This window comes from Globicephala melas, chromosome 14 (assembly GCF_963455315.2).
Source record: "Globicephala melas chromosome 14, mGloMel1.2, whole genome shotgun sequence".
NCBI classification, from domain to species: Eukaryota; Metazoa; Chordata; class Mammalia; order Artiodactyla; family Delphinidae; genus Globicephala; species Globicephala melas.
In genome coordinates this window covers 46,286,030-46,310,586 of record NC_083327.1, presented here as the reverse complement: position 1 = coordinate 46,310,586, position 24,557 = coordinate 46,286,030, and the positions used below count along the sequence as shown (strand labels likewise).

General features: G+C 34.1%; 1 protein-coding gene across 2 annotated transcripts in view; it reads left to right on the top strand.

The window, feature by feature from the left end:
* The window catches only part of GOPC (golgi associated PDZ and coiled-coil motif containing), a 40,462-nt gene extending 16,969 nt beyond the window's left edge, over nt 1-23,493 (top strand). Inside the window, exons 2-9 of one of the 2 annotated variants that reach the window (XM_030853607.2) lie at nt 5,439-5,603; nt 7,169-7,192; nt 10,817-10,992; nt 11,975-12,140; nt 14,515-14,610; nt 15,274-15,438; nt 17,563-17,743; nt 20,448-23,493. In XM_030853607.2, the coding sequence (XP_030709467.1) occupies nt 5,439-5,603; nt 7,169-7,192; nt 10,817-10,992; nt 11,975-12,140; nt 14,515-14,610; nt 15,274-15,438; nt 17,563-17,743; nt 20,448-20,578 (1,104 nt within the window). In that variant the 3' untranslated portion in view covers nt 20,579-23,493. The remainder of the gene's footprint in view (nt 1-5,438; nt 5,604-7,168; nt 7,193-10,816; nt 10,993-11,974; nt 12,141-14,514; nt 14,611-15,273; nt 15,439-17,562; nt 17,744-20,447) is intronic. The other variant, XM_030853609.2, reaches the window with a different exon arrangement.
* Nucleotides 23,494-24,557: the final 1,064 nt, after the last annotated feature.

The following is a 24,557-nucleotide window of genomic DNA, read 5'->3' as shown; positions in this document are numbered from 1 at the left end:
TAAAACTTGATTTTACCTGTTTAATTTCACTTTAAAATAATTATTTATTTATTTGGCTGTGCCAAGTCTTAGTTGCAGCACGCGGGATCTTCAGTTGTGGCATGCAGGACTTAGTTCCCTGACCAGAGATCGAACCCAGGTCCCCTGCATTGGGAGCGTGGAGTCTTAACCACTGGACCACTAGGGAGGTCCCTAATTTTACTTTTTAAAATGTGGCTGCTAGGGGACTTCCCTGGAGGTCCAGTGGTTAAGTCTCCATGCTTCCATTGCAGGGGGCATGGGTTCAGTCCCTGGTGGGGAAACTAAGATCCTGCATGCTGCGCGGCACAGCCAGAAAAATAAAGCAAAATAAAATAATAAATAAATAAAATGTGACTACTAGAAAATTTTTAGTTACATATGTGGTTCATATTTAATTTATTTTAGGCAGCGCTATACTAGAATATCACAGCTTTTCTATTGCAATGAAAACATGAGCTGAGGATTTCTGGTCTGAGAAGGATCACAGTGGATTGATAGTTTTAAATTTTAAAAAATCTTTTGTAAAAACAGAAAAACTAGCATAACAAAAACACCCCACAAAACCCAGTGATAGCCTCTTCAGCAAAACTAAATGAGGAGGGCATATCCTCACAAACCCCAGAACATGGGTTGGTCAGGGTAGCAGGACCAACACAGAGTGCATGTGGATGAGCACCTGTGGGGCAAAAGAAATAAATAATAGCAAGGGGACCCAGGCACAGAAATCACTAACAGAGCCCCAAAGGAGAAGACATCACTTTGGATGGGAAACTTGAGCAAACGATCTAAGAACAACTGGCAAAACTGCCACCAGGTTGCAGGGGAATGCAAAACAACCATGGGGACACACTAAGCAGCAGCGGGAAGATTAGAAAGTACTTGGGGTGGGCTTTCAGAATCTCAGAGATTTCTGACAAAACTGCTTTTGAGAAAGACAGTCCAATTCTGAAGAAACACTGCTGGAAATAGAATCCAAATTCAGCAGGGCAGAAACATGAAGTTTGAAGTGAGGAGAGTTTGTATTCAAGATAGGGGAGGAATACATACATAGGAGGTTGATTGCAAAACAGTAGTTCTGGCTACAGACAGGCCATTGTTTTAAATAGTTCAGTTTAAGGCCAGGGGTGGGAGCCCGCTAGCCTGAAGCTAGGAAAGCTCCCTCTGCTCACCTCAAACCCCTCCATGGAAGTCTCCTCCTACCTAACATGTACTACATGAAAACCCATTTCATTTAAACATGAGTAACAGAAAAGGATTTTATTTAAACCCCATATGAATGTACTGTAATCAGAAAAGGTAAAAATTAATAGAATAATGTGACAACAGACAACGAAGGCATATCAGAAAAATAAGGCTGCAAAGCAGTTGGAAACTGTAAACTGTATTAGAAAATAAAGGAAATTAACAATGTTATTCACCTATGAATAAAACAGAATAATTCAGAGATAGGAAAACTCAGAAATAAAGTAATAAAAAGAATACTTGCAGAACTTTGGGAAAAAATAGGAAAAAAAATCATTTCAGAATGGATCCTAATTTGGAAGAAGTGTAAAAAATAGGTAGTGCAGTAAGTACAGCAAGAGGAAGAGGATATACAAGGGGAAAACAGAAAGGATTTGAGAGGAAATTGCAAATATAAAAGATAGGGAAAGAATAATTAATATTAGTATAATTGGAGTCCCTGAAGAAGCATGAAACAAAACCAATATTTAAAACTTCTATCAACAAACTCTCATTTATTGCTGGTAGGAATGTAAAATGGTTCAGCCACTGTGGAAGACAGTTTGATGGTTCCTTAAAAAGTTAAACATAGAATTATCATATGACTCAGCAATTCCACTCCTAGGTATATACCCAAAAGAATTGAACACATGTACACAAACAAATATATGTACACATATGTTCATAGCAGCACTGAACATAATTGGCAAAAGATGGAAATAGCCCAATGTTCATCAACTGACGAATGGATAAACAAGTTGTGGTATGTACATACAGTGGACTATATAGCTGAATATATTATATCTGAATTTTTATAGTTAAATATATTATTCAGCTCTAAAAAGGAGTGAAGAAGTACTGATACATGCTATAATATGGATAAACCTTGAAAACATGCCGAGTGAAAGAAGGCAGACACAAAAGGTCACATATTGAATGCTTCCATTTATATGAAATATCTGGAATAGTTAAATCCATAGAGACAAAATGTGGATTGGTGGTTTCCAGAAGCTGGGGACAGAGAGAGTGGGGAGTGACTGCTTAACAGGTACGAGGCTTTCTTTGGGCGTGATGAAAATGTTTTGGAACTAGATACAGATGGTGACTGCACAACATTGTAATTATAATAAATGCCACTGAATTGTTCACTTGAAATGGTTAATTTACTGTGATATGAATTTTGCCTCAATAAAAAACAAATTACCAACCAATTCACTCTTTAAAACTATAACAGAGCATTGAATCTGCATGTTGAGAAGAGTACACATGGACCTAGAATGATTAACACCATGCTACATTTTAGTAAAATATGGGACTAAAAATAAAGCAGACACAAGATCAAGTCACTTATAAGAGAAAGAAAAGATTAGGATTTTGGACATTTAAATAGAAGCGTTTCATACCAGAAGCCAAAGGAGCAACATATTTAAAATACTCAAGGAAAGAAAATATGAGCCAAAGATTTTATATGCAGCCAAACTGACTTCAGATATAAAGACCACAAATAAATAGTTATGAACATGCCAGAAATCAGAGAATACTGTTATGAGAGCTTTCTGAGAAATCTACAAGGCTAGAGAATGAGTTGAATTCATAGGAGCAGCTCTGGTAAAAGGTCAAGTGGTCAGTATAGAATTTATTTAATAGTGGAACTAAGACTATCAGTGTTAAGGATGAGAAAATGTTTAAACATTACATATTGTATGCTCTGCATTATAAATATAGCGCAACTACCGAAAATGGGAGAAAAGAGTATCTTGAAAGTAGTATAAGCTTGATGATTGCTCATAGTTATTAGCTGAAATACCAAGATAACGCTTTATCAAGATGCTGGAGAAGAGTAAGAAAAGGGGGAAGAAAATGCTAATAGTTTCGTGACTGTTCATAGCAAGGATGTTATCTTAAATATAATCTAAAGAGGAAATTAAGGATATTATCTAAAAGTAATTATTAAAGTTACAGAGTTTCCAGAATACTAAAAAATATATATATTTTAAAATCTAGCAATGAGCAGTTAAGACCTTACATGTGTATGTGCTATTTACAACTATAAAATGAAAAATATGAAAGGTTAAAATAGACAAAATTATACCAGGTAAATGCAAATAAAATGAAAGTAGGAGTTGCAAACTTGATAACAGATAAGGTAGAATTCAGGTCAAAAAGCATTTAATGTGGGGGAGGAAACTACTGACATATTGAGCTACACTGAAGTTAAGCACTCTGTTCATCAAAAGACGCCTTTCAGAAAGTTAAAAGACAAGCCACAGAATGGAAGAAAGCAATTGTAACTCATACCCAATAAAGGACAACCTTATTAGTAATCAAGAAGTTTTCATTAAAACCACAATGAAATGCCACTACATTCCTACCAGAATAGCTAAAATTAAAAAGACTCACAATACCAAATGAAGGCAAGGTTGTGAAACGATCAGGGTTCTCATATATGGTGGGCATGTCAGTTGCTACAACCATTTGGAAAACTGGCCTTTTCTGCTGAGGTTTAACATATTCATACTCTGTAAACCAGAAGTTTCCTTCCTAGATATATACTCACCAGAATTGTATTCCATAGAAAGCTATGTAGGGTGTTGCTAGTGTACCTGTCTTCACCTCCTTACCTGCACATATCATGTAGCTAAAATGTCATTGAGAGAAAATGTTCCACGGTTATATGGTGTTGATGGTTGCACAATTCTATGATTATACGAAAAGTCACTGAACGGTACACTTTAAAAGAGTGAGTTTTAATGGTAAGTGAATTATATCTCAATAAAGCTTGTTATTAAAAACAAAAACAAAAATGTCATTGAGAGCATGTAGTGATTTCCTACCAGATTTAATCTCAGTTTTGGTTTATCATCCAAAGCCATTTGTTGTATCTAGCCTCACTTTCCTATCCAGTTTTGTGCAGTCTGTCAATGTACAGCCCCTGTCAGTAGTCTAATCTCCTTGCTAATAACACCTTCATATTCTAGTAAGTGCTTTCATATATAAGATTAATAATATGAAAATAGTCAAAGCCATGGGTATTATCCCTATTTTATTTTATTTATTAAAAAAATCTTATTTGAAGTATAGTTGACTTACAATATTACATTAATTTCAGATGAACAACAAAGTGATTTGATATTTTTACAGATTATACTACATATAAAGTTATAAAATATTATCTATATTCCTTGTTGCTGTATATTACATCCTTGTATCTTATTTATTTTATACCTAGTAGATACTATCCTATTTTAAAATCAGGGAAACTTGAATGGACACAGTGATTTATCTGGAATCACAGGGCTAGTATTAGAATTTGTTTCAACTTCAAGATACTTATTGAGCATCTTTTATGTAGTAGGCACTAGTTGGTGCAGTTGGGATGTTTAGGTAGATTCTAATTCTCTGGTCTCTCTACTCAGAGAATTTACCTACGTTGCTTCTAGTCTGTCTCCCCTTGCTAATCTTCTCATCTCTTGACTGCTTTACTGCTTCTATTTGTCCTTGTTGTCATTTAACTTCAAAGCCCTTCTAAACTCTCTTTTCCTCACTAACCTTCTTTAAACCTTCCTTTACTTTGAATTTCTTGGGACCTGACCGATTCTAAATATATCTGTAACTTGCCACACATTTTTCTTTAGTTGGTTCGATGCATATTTATTACCTCAGTTGATAAGGAAGCTTCTCAAGGGCATAAATAATTATCACCTATAATTTAGAAAGTATTCTCCACAATTTTTTTCCCCTCATTGAACCAGCATACTTGTTGGCTCCGTAGATGCTTATTAGTAAAATTATGTTCAATAGAAAACTAAGGCCTTGCCTTGGTCTTTAACCTACTTGTTAGTTGGGAAGATCAAACACACACAAGGGATATGTCCTGTTTGCAATTGTAAAACAATGTATCGATTGTGAAAAATGAAAAGCTTCAGATTGAATGGCTGAGTGGCTCTGATGAGTTGTTCTGCTACAGTGTAACAGTTAGCTGTAGCTTACAGTTAATAATGGACTTCTAGTGTTCATCTATTCATTTCAAAGATAGCCTATGTCATTCTTGAATAATAATTATTAGAGTCAAAATAAAGAAAATTAAGCATACTTAATGTTTTTATTGTAGCTGTTTTATTAAAAAAAATTTTTATTGAGGTATAGTTGATTTACAACGCTGTGTTAATTTCTGCTATTGTTGCTGTTTTTATAAGGCACAGTTGGTGGATCTGAAATCTGAACTGACAGAGACCCAAGCAGAGAAAGTTGTATTGGAGAAAGAAGTACATGATCAGCTTTTACAATTGCACTCTATTCAGCTTCAGCTTCATGCTAAAACTGGTCAAAGTGTTGACTCTGGTACCATTAAGGCAAAATTGGTAAGTAGTTTAGAGGGTAACATATATTTATATGTGTTTTAGAGGGTGAAAAGGACAATCTTTAATGAGTCTTTTTAATTATAAAAGTTAATATGTGCTCCTGGGAAATTTAGAAAATACAGGAAATGTGAAGGTCATCATAATCATCCACAATCTTATCACCTGGAGATGATCAGTGATAACATCAATAACCAATTGGTACTTAGAATAGGATCTTCTTCCTATTTAAAAAGATCTATATAAATACACTTAAAAGATATTTGTGATTATAACATATAAACATTTTTTTGGACCTATTGTATCAGTTAAGATTAAGTTCAGTTACGTGTAACAGAAATCCCAAGTAACATTGGAATTATTCTTAAATAGTACAAATTATTTTCTCCTAGTTAAAGAAGCCCTGAGACAGGCATTCAGAGCTGATATGGCAGCTCCACAGATATCAGGGATCCAGTTTCCTTTTGTTGTTCTGCTCTGCCATCTTTAGCTCATGGTTTCTGTCTTCAGGATTTCTTCATATCTGCATTCCAGGTAGGAAGCAGGAAGATCTAAGGGCAAAATGATGCTTCCCAGCTGCATTAGTTTTCTTTAAAGACCTTTTCACGGAATCCTCGTCAGCTTTTTGCCAATCATTTAGCTGTCTCACTGGCTATCCCTAGCTGCATGTCATTCCCTTAGTTGGTCACATGACCACCTCCAGTAAAATTGGAGTTCTGTTAATAAGGAAGAAGAGGAAAATGGAATGGGGTGCCAACCGGTGGCACATTTTTTCTTTTGCTCTTAATATAAGTATCTTCCCTGCCACTGAGTGCTTTGTCATGTTTGCATAATGTTCATTGTGTAAATGTTCCATGATTAACTATTGCCCTCTTAATCAATGTAGGTTGCTGAAATAGAATTTTTTTAAAGTCTCATTTCTGTTTAACCTCATATGTATTGTGTACTGTGTACCAGGCACTTTGTTAACTATAGGGGATACAGCAGTAAATAAGACAGATAAAGCTTGGGAGAGGCAGAAGATGAAATGATGTTGATGATGAGAGTAATACAGTTCAAAGTTTTACTCGTTTTCAGTTAATTCTGTTTAATTGGTTAGTTTCTAATAAGGATATGTTAGAATTTATTTAAATGAATATTTACATTCTCCTAAAGTCCTTTTAAATTCTGAAATTCTATAAATATAAATTATTAGTGTTGTTTTATTTAACTGAAATGAGTCAGATTCATAACTGCTTCTTTGGAATGTTTGATACTAACATTGAGAAACAATGTACAATTTCACTAGAAAAGGATTCACCTGACATTTTAACATTAGATTTGAAACATGGTGCTGTAGTGGAAAGGCACTGAACCAGGTGTGTTAACTAATTTCGATAAAACAAACATTTTTAATCTAATCCTGTGCAGTTACTATTGCTTATGGATTTGCAAATATATTTGTTCTAATGAACTTTACCCAAGTGATATTCAACATATGGGAATTTTCCTTGTAATGATTGTACCACTAAATAAATTCATTTGTTTGATGTTTTTCTAATTATAAAACTTTTTTCTTATATCTTAAGTCTGTCCCCTCTGTGGAGGAGCTGGTAAGTATGCCGTTTCTGTTTTGCTTTAATATGTTACGCTGAAATGTTCTTAGTGCTTTATTTGCATAGTACATGTTGTCACTTTGTATGTATTTGAAAGTGATATTAACGATGGTAATTTTTTAATGTGCCAATATGTGAAAAGTTCAGCGAGTAGCCCATTGCTCTTTTCGCACCTTGTGTTGTTAAAAGATTTTTCTTTTGTTTGTGATTTGTTGCCATTATTTGCAGAACCCATCAGCGTTTGACAACTTCTGAGCTTTGTAACTTGCTCATAGGCTACTTCAAAAGAACAATTGATTTTCCTTATGCAGGCCTAGCTCTTTCCTCCTTTTCTGTTTGAATTTATTCCCAGAGAAAGAATGTGCATGTTGGTTTCTTATTTATCCACTGCATGTGTTATAACTTTTCATCAGTCTTGAGAATAATTGTGTGGCCTTTGAAACAACTGAATTTTGAAACCCTTTTTATTTTGGAAAATAACAATATATAAATTCTTAATATTTTTCCCACTACTTCAACCTAATCAGGTTCTAAATTGTCATATGACTTTTCTTCTTTTGAAAATATACTGTTTGGATATCGGAATACAAAATTAACTTCTTTGTTGTTACCTAATGATGAACAGGTTAACTAAAACAAAAAGGTTTTTTCCTTTAAATCTAAAAGTGAGGGCTTCCCTGGTGGCGCAGTGGTTGAGAGTCCGCCTGCCGATGCAGGGGACACGGGTTCCTGCCCGGGTCCCTGCCCCGGTCCGGGAATATCCCACATGCCGCAGAGCGGCTGGGCCCGTGAGCCATGGCCGCTGAGCCTGCGCGTCTGGAGTCTGTGCTCCGCAACGGGAGAGGCCACAACAGTGAGAGGCCCGCGTACCGGGGGAAAAAAAAAATCTAAAAGTGATTAACTTCAGTGTTCTTAGTCCTATTCTTGCTTGCATCTGTTAATTTCAGGTCTGCAAGTTTGTCAGATTCATTAGGGGTTTAAATCATTAAAGCAAAGTAGTGTCTTAATATGTTTCTCAGATTTCATAAATATTATATAAATAGCTCATTAAAGTGTAAGTAGATAATCCTCAACATAAAATTTATTTAGCCCGTAAATAAAAAATTCTTGGTCTCTAGGAACTCATTTTATGAAACAAACAGCATTAACCTCAGTAAATGTCATAAAAAAAGATTTTTGTTCATCTTGTCCAAACTGAGGTTTTGTAACTGATACCTGCCCTTTTAGGAAAGAGATTCTGAAGTAAATTGAGATGTTAAGAATTCCAAAGTTGTTGTAAAAAGAGGATTCTAGATTATTAGTTCTTCAGATTAAAAAAAAAAAAAAAATCTAGGGACTTCCCTGGCGGCCCAGTGGTTAAGACTCCATGCTTCCAGTGCGGGGGGCATGGGTTCAATATCTGATCGGGGCACTGAGATCCCACAGGCTGTGGGGTGCAGCCAAAAAAAGTAAAATAAAATAAAATAATTTTTTTTAAATCTACAAATTGTGTTCTAATGGTTATATTTGTTTTTTTACACAAGTTGAAAAAGCATGCTAATTAATCTTCCTTTTGTTTATCACATATATAATGACAGATATTTTAATCAAGGAAGTGATAAATATATTCAACATTTGGTAGTTGTCATTCATTTTAGTTTGTATTTTTTTTTGTTATTGTTTTTACGATTGTGGTACTCACTGCCTTGTATTTGAGTATATCATATATTGATGTTTAAATATGTCATATATTGATATGCTGTTGTCAAAACAGTAGATCAAAGCAGACATTGAAATTACTACCAAATACATTCCATTAATTGTTAAAAGTTTGCTTACATTTGTTTCTCAGCTTAATATTCACGATAAAAAGGGAAATAATTATAATAGTCACTACTCATACATTAGAAACAATATCATTTGCCATTCACTCAATAGAAACATTCTTCTTGTGCTGAGATGTAGATCTTTATTTAAATCTCCTGAAGGGGACATGGTGTAGTGAACAGTGTCATCCACATCTCATCAATAAATATAACTGAATTTTCACAGGATTTATAGATTCTGTACATAGTGAGTCAGTAAAAGCAGTTCTCTAAGTCAGTAAAAACACTTCCACTCAAATTTGGGATGGTTCTCTTGATCCAAAAATAACACTTAAAAGATCTTTTGTCCAACTCTCAGAAGAGTTTTATTTTGCCACACAGTCTGTGTGTGTGTGTGTGTGTGTGTGTTTGAATTTGAATTTGACTCCCTTTAGGCAGGATTTTGTACCTTCTGTTTTCCCCTCCACTTTGTCTTGTACCTGCCTATCTGTTCTGTGCTTGAATTCCAAAGGTATTTACATTTGTAACCCTTGATGTATAGGTACACTGTACTTTATACTTTGAAGGTATATTGAGAATTATTTCTCTGACATTTGAGCTGGTGATAAAAATTTGATGGCAAAGATCTTAAAGTTATATTCTCTGGCTAACACCTATAAATTCATATATATGGGTTATCTACCAAGTGGAGCATAGGATGGCATCCTTTTTTGAGAGTAAAAATGAATAGCCATCCAACCTCATAGTAGGCAAGTGAGGCCAGTATTTTTCCTCAGAAAACAGTTCTTCAGTCACTTTAACATATGGACAAATAGATGATCCAGATCCCAAAGTTCAGTGATAATCTATACCATAGATATACCATAGATATATATACATAGATACTATACTATAGATATCTATGCTATAGATATTTTTTACCATAAGCCATATTTTTTTAATTGAAGTATAGTTAATTTACAATGTGCTAATTTCTGCTGTACAGCAAAGTGACTCAGTTATACACAAATATATCTTCTTTTTTAATATTCTTTTCCATTATGGTTTATCCCAGGAGATTGGATATAGTTCCCTGTGCTCTACAGTAGGACCTTGTTTATCCATCCTGTACATGATAGTTTGCATCTACTAACCCCAAACTCCCATTCCATCCCTCTCCCTCCCTCCCACTTGGCAACCACAAGTCTCTTCTCTGTGTAGACATTTTTTAATGTGTAAATATTTTAATGCAGTTGTTACCAGCATTTCTCCATGACCATAAAATGTTTTAAAAGAATTGGAATATCTGTTCTAATTTAAGCATTGTCAGTTTCTTATAATGCTGTAAGATAAATTGGTCATAGAATGTATCTCTGCGTCACTGAATGGCTTTGACCTGTTTATAGAATTGCTGCATTAAAGTTCATTAAATGTTTGGGCACAACCACCAGAGTGATTACTTTGGTCTAGTTTTAGAGTCATTTTTAGGAAGTAGGGAGTAGATTTAATTATCCATTGAAGCCATTACTATTAGTGTGTGATAACATGAGCTTAGAGAAGGCTACTAATCTTGGTATCCTCAGGATCAAGGTGCCCCAAGCCATGTTATTATCTTACCTAGAAGTGGTTCCAACACCTTCTGGTACTAGTTTAAAAAAAACTGGATCCAAATCTTTGTGTTCCATTTTATAGAAACGAAGTGGTAATTTTTATCATATGCTTTCATTGTTGGTGTCATAGATTGTGTGCTTTTGTGTATTTTAAGGAACATGGTCTATTGCTAAAGAGTCTTAAAAGTGTATTCATTGCATTATTTTTTATAAAAAAATTGCAATAGGAAAGAGAGCTTGAAGCAAACAAAAAGGAGAAAATGAAAGAAGCTCAACTTGAAGCTGAAGTGAAGTTGCTGAGAAAAGAGAATGAAGCCCTTCGTAGACATATAGCTGTTCTCCAGGCTGAAGTTTATGGGGCAAGACTAGCTGCCAAGTACTTGGATAAGGAACTGGCAGGGAGGTGCGTGGAAAATGAGTACCCCTGTGCTCTTAGGTGACCAACTGCATAGTTAAAGAGGTTGACTCTTATCTCTTTTGGTAAATGAAATATTAATCTTTGTCCTAAGAGTGATTTTATCATTGACTGTAGCTTACTGTTAACTTAATATTGATAGCATAACATATTGCAAATTTATTTAGCCATACTAAATAAGTATTTCCGGTTTACACACACACACTGTTAGTAAATTACTGTGAAATGCTAACAACTCTTAGAGCTGCACTTTTTACCATTTCCTGCCTTGACACCATAACAGTTGATGTTCCCATGTACGGCAGGACTTCCGTAGGAATTCTTTCTGTGATCATTGAAACCCAGTCTCTCTTGCCCCTCAAAAACATGTTGGAATGACAGTGGTTTTATCATAATAATACAGAGTCCTGCTTGTATTAATTTTTTATGGTAAATTATTCACAAACTTTGGTGATTCATTATTATTACTAAATAATTTTCAGCTTACTGTTCTAATGTCATATTAAGAACTGATGTGGAACAAATAAAAATAATTTATATCATCTTGAAGTGCACATTTTCTAATAATTTTACCACATTTAAAGAAATAATCATTTTGTAAAAAGATACTCTCATTGGAAAAAATGTTTTGTACAGTTAGCCTCACCTAAAGACTAGTGTGATTGCATGCAAGACATGAAACATGTTAATTGACATTAGTAAATTGTTTCTAAGATGTATATGAATTAAGTATGTGACTAAAGAAGGTCTCAATCATTCTTTTTTTTTTAAACTGATTTTCCCTTGAAGACACCTGTCTCTTTCAGAATTTTCATGTCTCTAAATCTGAGACACATCAGGAGGTTCCTGAGTATTAGTTTTATTACTGAATTAGATTTATGCAAAAACTACTTGTGTTCAGTAATTCTTCTGAATTCTTTCTATAGTATGTATAATAAAAAACTAACTGAATTCTTTTCCCAATATGAAGGGTCCAACAAATACAATTACTAGGACGAGATATGAAGGGACCTGCTCATGATAAGCTTTGGAACCAGTTGGAAGCTGAAATACATTTGCATCGTCACAAAACTGTTATCAGAGCCTGTAGAGGGCGTAATGACCTGAAGCGACCAATGCATGCACCACCAGGCCATGTATGTTTGCTTTCCTGCTGTTTCTCACTCAGCCTTGCCCTTTCTTTAATCACAAGTCCTTTGCATTTAAAAAAATTCTACTAGTATTTAAAACCTTTATTTAAAAGTGAATTAAACTTATTTAAAATAGGTACATATTTAAAGTTTCAGCAACCCATATAGCTCTTTACAGATTTACTAATGCCCAAAAATGATATTTCTGAAGACAGTGAACTATTGCTAGCAAATGCATGTTGCTTTGGCTCATATTTCAGAATTTTCCTGAATCTTGATTAGGCATGTTTACAAATATTTTAAGCTAAGCAGAGAGCGTGTGATCCCATTGATAAATTGGCAAATATTTTTGGATAGTTCTTTACAGGGGACTTTTAGTAACTAGATTTATTTGTAGTTTCTGAACTAACATTTATAACTGTTTGGTCTTGCATTAAGGTGGAATTTGAGGTCTGTGTCCAATTGTCTGCTTCTGTAGCCACCACTGTACAGGAGGTTTTCTTTCTACTTGGATAAAAATTTATTAAATTTCACTACAACAGCAGCCTAATGATAGAAACCTTAATATAATAAAATCATATCTAACTCCTACCCAGTGGATCACATATCTTAGTAACACATAAAGCCTGACCTTGAATAGTAAAATTATTTGTTGCCTCTGAAAAGATTATTGCAAGAAAAATTGATATGTATGTCTAGTTGGTGGGAGAGGAGTGGCGATTGCAATAAGCACTTATGCCATTGTCTACTTTGGGACACTGTTGGTCCCCATTAACTTCTAGGCAGTGGCCAGATCATAAATGTTATTTTATGCTAAATAAAGGAATTTGAACCTTAACCTGATAATCATGAGGTTTTTCAATAAAATAGTGGACTAATAAGATTTAATATTTGTTTGACAATTACTTTGGTATAGTGAAGAGGATATATTGGAAGAGGGCCTAATTGAAGTCGGAGAGTTACATTTAGAAAGATAATAAAATAAGGAGAAAGTGGTTAGAGGAAGGACAGGTTTGAGAGAAGTACAATCAAGAGGATCTGGTGACTAACTGCTTTTGGTTAATTAGGTGAGTGAGAAGGGAATGTGGGTTTTTGGTTTGGGCAGCTGTGTGAGATGGCATGCATTGATAAAGCAAATAGAGGGAAAGGAAGATTTTGGCAGAAAGATGATGAGATCAGTTTTAGACATGTAGTGTTTGAGGTGCCAGTGGGACAGCCAAGTTATATCCAATTAGATATATGGCTCTGGAATTCTAGAGAGAATTCTGAGTTGAAGATTATTAGGTAAATCATCCTTTGAACCATGGAATTGATTAAGTCACCCAGGGAAAATATATAGAAAGTAAAAAGATGGAAGGAGACTTTTATGGAGTGAGGGACGGAAATGGATCACCAAAGGAAGGAGCCTGAGGTGGAGCTATCAGATATAGGCCATCTAGGAAAGCACTAGTGTAATAGATACCAAAGAAAAGAGAAGGTTTCAAGGAGGGGATAGTGAACAGTATCAAGTTTCTGCAAGGTTCAGAAGGGCAGTGACTAACAAACGTATTCATTGGAAGTAGCCACATTCGTTACCAGTGACTGTAGAGAAGACAGATTCATTGGAGCAAGTGGGGGCAAAACCCTAATTACAGTGGTTGGAGTACTGAATGTAGGAGGCAAGGAAATAACTACAGTTAGGATTAACTGTGTGTGCCGGTTAAGGAAAGATGGAGGGAGGATAGTAGGTAAAGAAGACAGTGGGTGATTGAAGGGTTTTTATCTGTGTTGTTTTGTGTTTGTACATGGTCAGTATTTTAAAGCTGGATGAGACCTGGAGTTTTTTCATGTGCTGAATTAGGGAAGGAGCTTGTAGAGAGAGGGAAAGAGTAAAGGTACCAGAGAAAGAATTATTAATGGAACAAGGTCCTTTAGTTAAGAGGTAGACTCCAGAACACAAAGAAATGAAAAAGTAATTAATGATCCAGTTGGCATTATGTTTTTCAGTTCTACAAATCAGTTAAAATGGATATAGATCTTTAAGGCATTTTTCCAGTTAAGATAAAGTTACCTCCTTTCATTTCTTGAAGATATTTGTTTATCAGTTCCTGGCAGTGATTTCTTTTGTAATGTCCTACAATTTAAAAAGAGATGTACCAGATGTATTAAAGAAGTTAATAAGAGCATGAGAAAATCATCTGTATTTCACCGTGTTAACAGAGGAACTATTTTTGCTTTCCCATTTTATCTATTTATTAATTACTTTCTTAACACTATACTGTGTATCCATTACAGGCAACTAATAAAGATTGCTAAAAGCAAGTTATGATAGTATGGGTTTATTCTATATGGTATATTATTTAAGTAGTACTAATTTTTCTTCTTTTTTTCCTTCAATAAGGATCAAGACTCTTTAAAGAAAAGCCAAGGTGTTGGTCCAATTAGAAAAGTTCTCCTCCTTAAGGAAGATCATGAAGGCCTTGGCATTTCAATTACAGTAAGAAGTAGTGCTTCCAGTCTTCTTTTCTACAGTTGTCTAGTATTATCATGCTCCTTTGTTGGACATCGTTGGGAAATAAAGTATTCTGAATATATTTTCTAAATAACTAAATTTATCCCCATGCGTAACAACACACACACAATTATGATTAAAAGCTAGAAGGTGGAATGTACCAAACATTGCATTTCATCCACTTTGTGTTGCATATTTTTTCACATTTTAACATCTGTGAAATTGAGATTCATCTTATAATTATTTTTGTGGAACATAAAATAATGGTTTGTCTTACCGTTCATAGTGACTCAGATTTGATAAAATCTAATAGTGCTGTGGACTACTAATACATAAAATATATTTATTTATTTATTTACGAGAGCAGCTAATTGTTGTTTTTTTGGTTTTTTTAGGGTTCTTCGTTTTTTGGCTCTGGAATGCGTTTTAAAAAGCACATGTATATTATTAATCGTTTTATTTAGAAGTAACTTTGATATTCATAATAATTTGATTTACCATTACCTAAATATAGTAGCAAATAGAATTTCACTCAGTATTTATAATAAGAGATAGTATAGGTGCTTACTGAAATGTTCTTAGGAAAATATCAGTAGAATAGTCTGTGACTATGCAAAGGTAAACTAATTTACTGCTTTTTTCGGTTAGGGTGGAAAGGAACATGGTGTTCCAATCCTCATTTCTGAGATTCATCCAGGGCAACCTGCTGATAGATGTGGAGGGCTACATGTTGGAGATGCTATTCTGGCTGTTAATGGAGTTAACCTAAGGGACACAAAGCATAAAGAAGCTGTAACCATTCTTTCCCAGCAGGTAAGTACCCTTTATGTAACTAAAATTGGATCTGTTGATTGTTCCTTTTTGAATCTGTTGAATATTTTGTACTTCCCTAGGAGGTTTCTCAAGTAGTAAAGTGTATATATATAGATACTAGTTCCCTATTATAGAAGACATTCAGCCAGATTTACTGAAAAAGATTTGCTCTTCTTCACAGCTGTATAGTTTTGAGCAAGTTACTTAAAGTCCTTTATGCTGCAGTGTCCTCATCTGAGAGCTGTAAGGATTAAGTATGTTAATACATATAAAGTGTTCAGAACAGGACTTGGCTCTTAGAAGGCAAAACATTATTAATGACTAAAATGCTATACAAATATAAAGTACTATAGAAAAAACAATGTTAGAAGTGGATTGATTTTACAGTCATAAATGTTGGCACTCAAGGGTCCTTAGAAATCATTTAGCCCAACCCTCTTATTTAAAATGAGTGAACTACGCTTCTTAGAAATTAAATGATTTGCTTAAGGTTGCAGAACATATAAAGAGTTGAGAGTTACATCCAGGAGTCATATTTGTTATCCAGAGCACTTACAATGTTTTTTTGTTTTGTTTTGTTTTGTTTTTTTCCTTCAAGAATAAGGTTGAGGGAATTAGAGAGGTGTTGGTTAGTACATTGAGATATTTGGAGGTGTTGGATCATCAGCATAGTATGCCAGGGTAGAATTGAATCTCAGACTTGAAAGTGAATTTATAGCTCGTTTAGTTTAACTTTACGAGATGCATAAATATCTACAATATCACTAATTAAATAATTGTATTAAAGGGAGGACTTGTTGGTGATAAAACAGTCCATTTCATTGTTGTACGTTGCTGATTTTTAGAAAGTTCTTCCTCATATTAAGCGCAAAATCTGTTTCTTCATGACAGCTACCCACAGACCTGATTCTGTCATCTAGAGAACTTTACTGAAGACCACTGCATTTACCATCTCCCCCCAAATGGTATTTTTAAAGCATTGCCTAAGAATGCAGTGCTAGTCTCTTTAAGTTGGTGTTTTCTCAGCCCGACTTGGCTGTCATCCAGTAGCGTAAGAGTGAGATGAACAGCAGCTGTGGTAAAGGAGATGTAAACAGTCAGTTCATGAGATGCAGTTCATGAGATACAAAGTTGTATGGAAACACTAAGCGCATGTTAAAAGTCTGAAGTATAACCTTAAACTGCTGGGAAAGAGGAGCAGCAGAGACTAACTTAGTGAGTAGCAATAAAAAAAAAAAAAAAAAATGGCATGCTTTCTTTTGAGCAAAGGCAGGCTATAATTTTCAGAGAATTATAAATACCAGACTTGGGAATAGTGATTGTAGTCTCTTATTAAATGACAATTGTAGCTTGTAATTTTTTTAACATGAAATAATCTGTAACTTTTTACCTGAACATAAAGTTGTTATTAAAGAACTACAATATAAATACTGCACATTTAGTCTAGTATAGTAGAAAGAGCAAGGACTTTGGAGTCAAATTTCTCTTTTTCTGTTTTACTTATTCATCTTATTGAGAGAGTTACCTGCTCTCTCCAGGACTAACTCAGGTTTCTCATTCATGTACAAGGGACTATAATAATGTTATTCTGAGGATTGAAAGATAGTAATTTTGTACAATAAATACAGTAATTACTATTACTGCTGAACAGAATACCTTAACACTTTGGCACTCGGTGAAAGTTAAGGAAAGGCTCAAGACCTATTCAGTAAGAAACAAATCATTGTGTAGAGGTTTCTTGAATTAGAGAAAAGTTTGTGTGGTACCCTTAGGTGCAACTTTAATATCTGACTATTTAGATGGATTTGCTGAATTGCTATTATGGAAAGTATAAAATGGCAAAATGACTTTTAAACTGAACATTTGTTCCAAAATTCTGTAACTTGAATAAACATCCTTTTTTATTTTAGGTCTGTTAACAAAAATATTTTGATCAGTAGAAAAATCTGTAATATTAAAAGGAAATTACTGTTACCTCTTGAGATTCTAAAATTTCATTATTTGTTGTCTTGAAAGGAGATACATCTGAGGTCCAACTACTACTTCTCACCACAAAGAATTTGGAAATCTTTTAAAATTATAATTACAGTAACTTGGTTTCCTCATTTTCTTTCCCCATTTTAGAGAGGAGAGATTGAATTTGAAGTAGTTTATGTGGCTCCTGAAGTGGATTCTGATGATGAAAATGTGGAATATGAAGATGAGAGTGGACATCGTTACCGTTTGTACCTTGATGAGTTAGAGGGAAGTAGTAATCCTGGTGCTAGTTGCAAAGACACGAGTGGGGAAATCAAAGTGTTACAAGGTAAAAATTACTCAAAGTTATAATTAATGTATTTATTATTAATAAACTTTAAAAATATAAAAGCCTTAGCTGTTCTTTAGTAACACTGTTTTAATGATGGGGAAACCATCATTAACAAAATAGATAGCTTTCCCTTGCTAAATTATAGTTTTATTGTACACCAGTAACTACACCAAAATTTTATTTACATGTAAGTTCTTCTAGAGTCATCTTGGACAAGTACGTGACCAATTACTAAACTATAACTGATCCTTGAAAAATAAATAAAATTCAAGTTTTCTAGACTCTGAAACAAAGACCAACCTGCCTTTTAGAGTAGATACATCTTAATGTCATCTTGCTGTTGTAATGCGCATTCTTCTCTCATAATGCAATGATTTTACAGGCTAAATATGAATAAGTGATTAGACTGTTATGATTGTTATTAATAGAATCAGGATATGTGATCTTGAGGATTTTTGGTTTAGTTCCTTTGCTATCATTTATACATATTTTAAAGAAAAATTCTAGCACTTTCTTTTACATGGAGCAGTGGTTCTTAAATTGTGATACATGGATCTTTGTGGGACCCTGAGACCTTTCAGGGAGTTCTTGAGGTCAAAACTTTTCATAATAACACTAAGGCATTGTTTGTCTTTTTTTGCTGTGTTGATATTTGCACTGATGGTACAAAAGCAATGGGGGTAAAACTATTGATACTTCAGTGCGAGTCAAAGCAGTAGTACCACTTTACTAGTGATCACTGTGTTCTTCCTTGCCATCCACTCAGAATGAAGAAGAAGAAAATGCCAGCTTCTCTTAAGAATATCCTTGATGAAATAGTAAAAACTGCTAATTTTATTAAATCTTGAATATATGACTTTTTAATATTCTGTGTGATGAAATGGGAAGTATGCATTGTATTACTGAGTGTATGCTGAACAGAGATACTGGTCTTGAGGAAAAGTACTTAAGTGATTAATTTGCTAGCTGAACTAGTCATTTTTTTCATGGATGACAGCATGACAATTTTTACTTGAAAGAATGACCGACAAATTATGGTTGTTCAGACTATTTGGCAGCCATTTTCTTTAAAATGAACAAAGTGAATCCATCACTTCAAAGAGAACAACTGACTATTTATTGCCAGTGATAAAACGTGAGCTTTCAAGTGAAAATTAGAGTTTTGTAAAACACGCATCAACCACCATGAGCTCAACAGCTTCCGGACACTTAAAGAACTTTTCTAATAAGACTGGTGGTGATATTAACGACTGTGATTTTTTTTGATATAGTAAAATGAAATGTGTCAGCTTTTGCAATTGCTACGTAACTCAGTGATCTGATATTTTTCAAATGACCAGTGCATGATGTTACTAAATCCTGCATGGGTAAAAGAGCCATTCAAAGTGCAAGATAGACAAATGATTTTAATGTAGCAGAGTGTGAAAGTTCATTGATATGGTTTTAGATTCTATACTGTAAAATTTTGGTATACGATCAAAGAAGAATATTGACAGTTATCTGAAAAAGCTGAGTTACTCTTCCCTCTTCTATCTATATATCTGTGTGAGAGTGAACTTTCTTCATATACTTGTAACTCATTGAGTAGAAGCAAATATGAGAATCCAGCTATCTTCTGTAAAGCCAGACATTAAGGATATTTGCAAAACTGTAAAATAATGATATTCTTCTGACTAAATTTTTTGGAAAGTAGAATTATTTTCACTAAACAAATATGTTATTTATGTTAACATTTATGGAGTTTATTATCATTTTTAATAAAGTAATAAATTTTTTTTAGATTTCTCAGTTTTAATCACTAATGTGGTAAACATCAGTACCTCACATAACATTAATAACCCACATGAACAAAAGCTCTTTGCAATTCTCAGTACTTATTAAGAGTGTAAAGGCATCCTGAGACCAAAAAGTTTGAGAACTGCTGGCATAGAGTTTTATAGTGAACTGATGAACTGTTGCCCTTTTGGTAAATCTATATTTTGTGAATTATCTATACAAAGACAGCAGTAGCAATCGTTCTCCCCGTGCATCTTGAACAAAACGATTGTGACACTATGTCAAAACCTTGCGCTGTTGAGCTACTTTTCCTTTGCTTTTGTTGTCTTTCACCCTTTCTTCTATTTTTTGTCAGGATTAGAGGTCTTGTCCCTTGCTTTTTGCAGCTGAGGCTAAAAGGTTCTCTATCACCTGTGTAAATTGCAAACCACTTAAAATGTGACTCAAAATGTGTACTATTTGTAGATTAACCAAAATCAGTTTTAAATTTTATCTGGACATTGGACAAATTAGATGTAATGGTAAACTAGTATGTGCCTCAGTGAACTGAAGTTAAATAATGTGAAAGCAAAATGTAAAAGAAAAATACAGTTTACAGTTCAACAGGTATTTGTGTGAGTAGAACTTACTGAATTTTGGGATTGTGTGTGTCAGTTCTAAGTTTCATAGAAAATTTGGTAGGAAATTTTATATAATTTTTAGATAGGTCCAATAGATAATATTAAAAAATCTGTACAGTGTTTGATATCTGCTATAAGAAGGAAGAATTCCTTTGTCAGAGATTGCTGACTTGATTAATCTAGGGTCCCATTATTTGCTCCATATTATTATTAATTACAGTGGGCATTCCTTTGTTATAGCTCAATAAAAGTATGAGTTTTTTTTTTTAACTAGAAAGTATCTGGATTTTTTCTCTTTCTTTCAGGATTTAATAAGAAAGCAGTAACTGATGGACATGAAAATGGAGACCTAGGAACTTCAAGTGAAACTCCACTCGAAGATGGTGCTTCTAAATTAGATGATCTGCACAGTCTGTATCATAAAAAATCTTATTAAACTGACTATCTCCAGACAAGATTGTTAATCAGACTATTCTGAATTTGGGGCACTAGGGAAGACGGTGACAAAGACTGTACAAGATCAAGGGAGGCTGTTGCCTAAATGAAAGGCGGGTACCTCAGGGCTTCACGTGAACAATTCTAAATGCATAAAACTCCCTATTTTCTGTGGTATACCATAATTGGCTATTGCATGTAAAGTAATTTTGATTTTCTTAAAATTGTAAAGCACCAAAGCATGTGTTTCCCAAAAGGATAGTAGTAGGCTCTTAAGTACTAAATGAAGCACTACTGTTTTATTTGATTCCTTTTCCATTTAGTAGAAGGACAGTGCTAACTGGAATGTTTTTAAGAAATAGCCTTTAAATATAAGAGAATAAATGAATTCATACTGTATATTCCAGAATGTTAAGTGTGGTGTTTCAAAGGACAGAACTTGAATAGCAGAAATGTAGGCTTGACTTAATTTTTTTTTTTAACTTAATGTGCTTCCTGATATCTAAATCAGTTCTTAATGATCATTTATTATGAGTTTGCTTTTCAGTGTTATTCATTCAGTACAAAATAGTTTTCTTTAAGCAATCCGTTATCAATCAATGCTGCACTAGAAATAGTTTCAGAAAAGTTATTGTACATTGTACATTTTAGGTTTTTAGAAGAAATGCAGATGAGTGTAAAATATCTGTTCTCAATTATGTTGATCTTGTGTGCATGGTATTGGAGTATTACGTTATTAATGTTTAGTCACAAATGCTTTTTTTCTGGAATCCACGAAAGACAATTTTATACATTTTGAGTTGTTCATAATGTTTGTCTTGTGATAGTCCTGGCACTTAAAGATACATCTTTTCTGTCAGTAAAAGCTCAAATTTATTACCATGTCAATGAGATACATTCAAAAGCAGTTTTCTCTGAAAGTACCTAACTGATTTGCCAGTCATCCAAAAAGCTGAGGCACTGGAGGGTAAGATAAGGTGAACCTGTTTTGAAATGGTAATTGTTTTGGTTGGCTTTTCTTGTTTGTGTTTGTTTGACTAAAGTGCTTTTCATATGCAAACTAGATTGCTACTTCGCTTATCCCAGGAATAAGCATGGAGTGCCTGCTCTCTTATTTACTGTTCCGCAGGCCACTGTACTGGGCAGGGGAAAGTGAAAATATTGCATTTAAAGAGATGATAGTTTTGCCAATATCATTGTTTTAAAGGACATACGTTGAAGGCAGTATTGATTGGGAGAAGGCTTTTATAGTATTATCAGTATCTCTTTCTAATATTCAAATGTTATGGGATATAAAACATGTTCTTTTATCTTTCCTAGATGCACTGTATATTTGTTCATAGGTAAATCTATAAAATGTATATACTTTATTTGGTGGTTTTCCTATTTATAAATTTTATGTTTTAACTGTTGCTCATTTATGGTTTGTTTTGGGTGGTTTTGTTCATCTGTATATCACCATGTTAATTTGTAATAGAAATGCACTTCATAGTATATATGGTTACTGATATTAAAATACCTTGTAGCATAGCGTTGCCTCTAAGCAGAAGCTAGTATTTAATTGTATAACTGAATAAGCAAGCTACATGTTATTGTTTGCTCCTGGTAGGCTAGGCCTCTTAAAAGAAAAAAAGTCTTCTCCTTATGCATCCCCTGCTCCAACACATGCCCCCATGCATGACATGAGATCTGCAAACTGGATTTTAGCCAGTGTATTCATTTAGTCAAAAAAATTTCCATTGTCACGTATCTGAAAACTTTTTGTTTTGACTTGAAACCATGTTATTTTACCTTTTTAAAACACAGCCTGGGATGGGATGGCCATGGCACTTTTTCAGAGAGTATCCTTTACCACTAAGACTGATTCCTTAGGAAATATTAGGTAACACCTTTTGATTTTCAAGAACTAATGTGTCTATAAAGCGTTTTTTCTTTAGAGCCTTGAATTGGCATTTCTGTGAGGACGCCATGTGATATGAAGAACTGTATGAGATGGTTGTGATACAAACTTTCTTGGGGTGATAAGCAGAATGAAAAATTTCCCAGGTAGTTTAAAATTGCAAAGGTCAGTTCCCATTTCATTCCTGCCTCACCTTGCTTTTGCAGGCCTATGTGAGAGCACTGTTGCTCAGATGCTACTATGAGATTCCCATCAGGTGTTTAGAAAGTACTCAGTTAAAAGTTCATTTTAGAATATATAGTCTTTGGGGGATGAACTAAGAATTACAGACTTTTCCCAAAGGACTGAATGAGAAACAGTTTTTATGTTTTCACATTTACAGGAAAGAAACTCATAACGAGTTTCAAGGACAAAACCAAACAGATAAGGAGAGAACTGTTGCAAAGCCATTAAATTAAAAAGGAAAAAGAAAAATATACATATGCACACACAAACAGAATAGCTGAGAAAAAATTTTCAAGAATGTGAGGGTTGTATGTATGTGTGTATATATTTACATTTAACTTCTAAAATTCTAAGTGTCTGTTGTGAATATGATGGCAGACAACATTTGGGTTATGAGACTTGTTAAAATAGATTGAAAAGAGATGACAGTTTTTTGATCCTTGGTAATATAACTGAATGGTTTTAGCTGAACAGTTGTCAAAAGTTAGCCCAGCTTGTCATTGGTGCTGATTCTGTTCCCCCCACCGTGGACTTATTTTGTTTTCATGTTTAGAAACAGTATATTGATTCATGTGTAAGTTGCACATTTCTGACATCCTTATTACGTAATCACTATCCCACCTATCCAGTCTTCCACATAGGGTCAGCCTCAAATCTATAGGATTTTTGACAAATGTATTATATCTAGTTGTGTTGAGTTTAGTATTTTTTTATTAGCCTGTAAATAAAGATGGCCTCTCCTACATTAAAATGGTATTAATCGCATTAAAAAAATAAACATTTTGCAATTCTTTCATGTTATATATTTTATTTATTATTTATTTCTAGTAGCTTCTGTTATTTGTACCAGCAAGTCATAAAGTCCATGCAAAGGCTGAACCTAGTTACTATGGTGGAACAGTTTTTTTTAGTAGGAATTAACTGTTTGATTTTAGGAACTATTTAATCTGAATTAGTTAAAAGCATATTGGTTGGAAGAAGCTGCCAGAGCAGCTGTGGGACCAGTTTTCTGTTGAATCGTAGCAGATGCAAAAACTCTAGTCTCCCTGGGTGAGTTTTATGTTACAAATATTGATGGCGAATGTTGCCTTTGAGGATAGCATTGATAAAAATTAGAAAACAAATCCTATTAGATACTATGTAAGAAGGTATTTATCCATTTTATCATCTAAGCATATATGATTTAGAAGTTCCCAAATTGTATATAAAATAATTTTAGAAATATCTATAAACGTTGTTCAGTTTGTTTGCCTCAGAAGTTGTACGTGTGGTCATTTATAGTCAACCTAAGAACTAGGTGTAGAATGTGTAGGAATGCTTTTTCTTTATCAAGGGTATCTGAGGTCAATCAGGAGGAAAAACTCACAAATGGTATTTTACTCTAAGTATTAATTAATGTAAACCATATTTCAGAAAATTACTTGAGTTATGAACATTTAGAGGTATTTATTTTCTTGTCATTGAGTAACTTTGATTTAGTCCTAATACAATACGCTGTGTGTCAGCTTCCAATTCACCAAGCAATTTGGAAAAGTCTTTTCCCCAGAATTCACCCACATAGGATATTGTTCTTTTTATTAAATTAAGAAGATTATTTTATTAAAGGGGTTTTATAATTAACCTTTTAAAAAAATTTTAGCTGAAAGGTATTATTGCAAATTACCATGTGCTGTTGGTGCTAAATATCTGTTTTGATAACAAATCTTTTTCAGGTGTATTTTGAGAGCTACAGTCATGGTCGTGGCAGCCAGGAGAATGCACCCCTCAGCTCTCCAGCAGGAAGGAACATAAGGGACTGAAGGCCCTCCAGCCTCTGCACTCTGGTCATCCCCACATTAACGCACAGGCTCTGCCT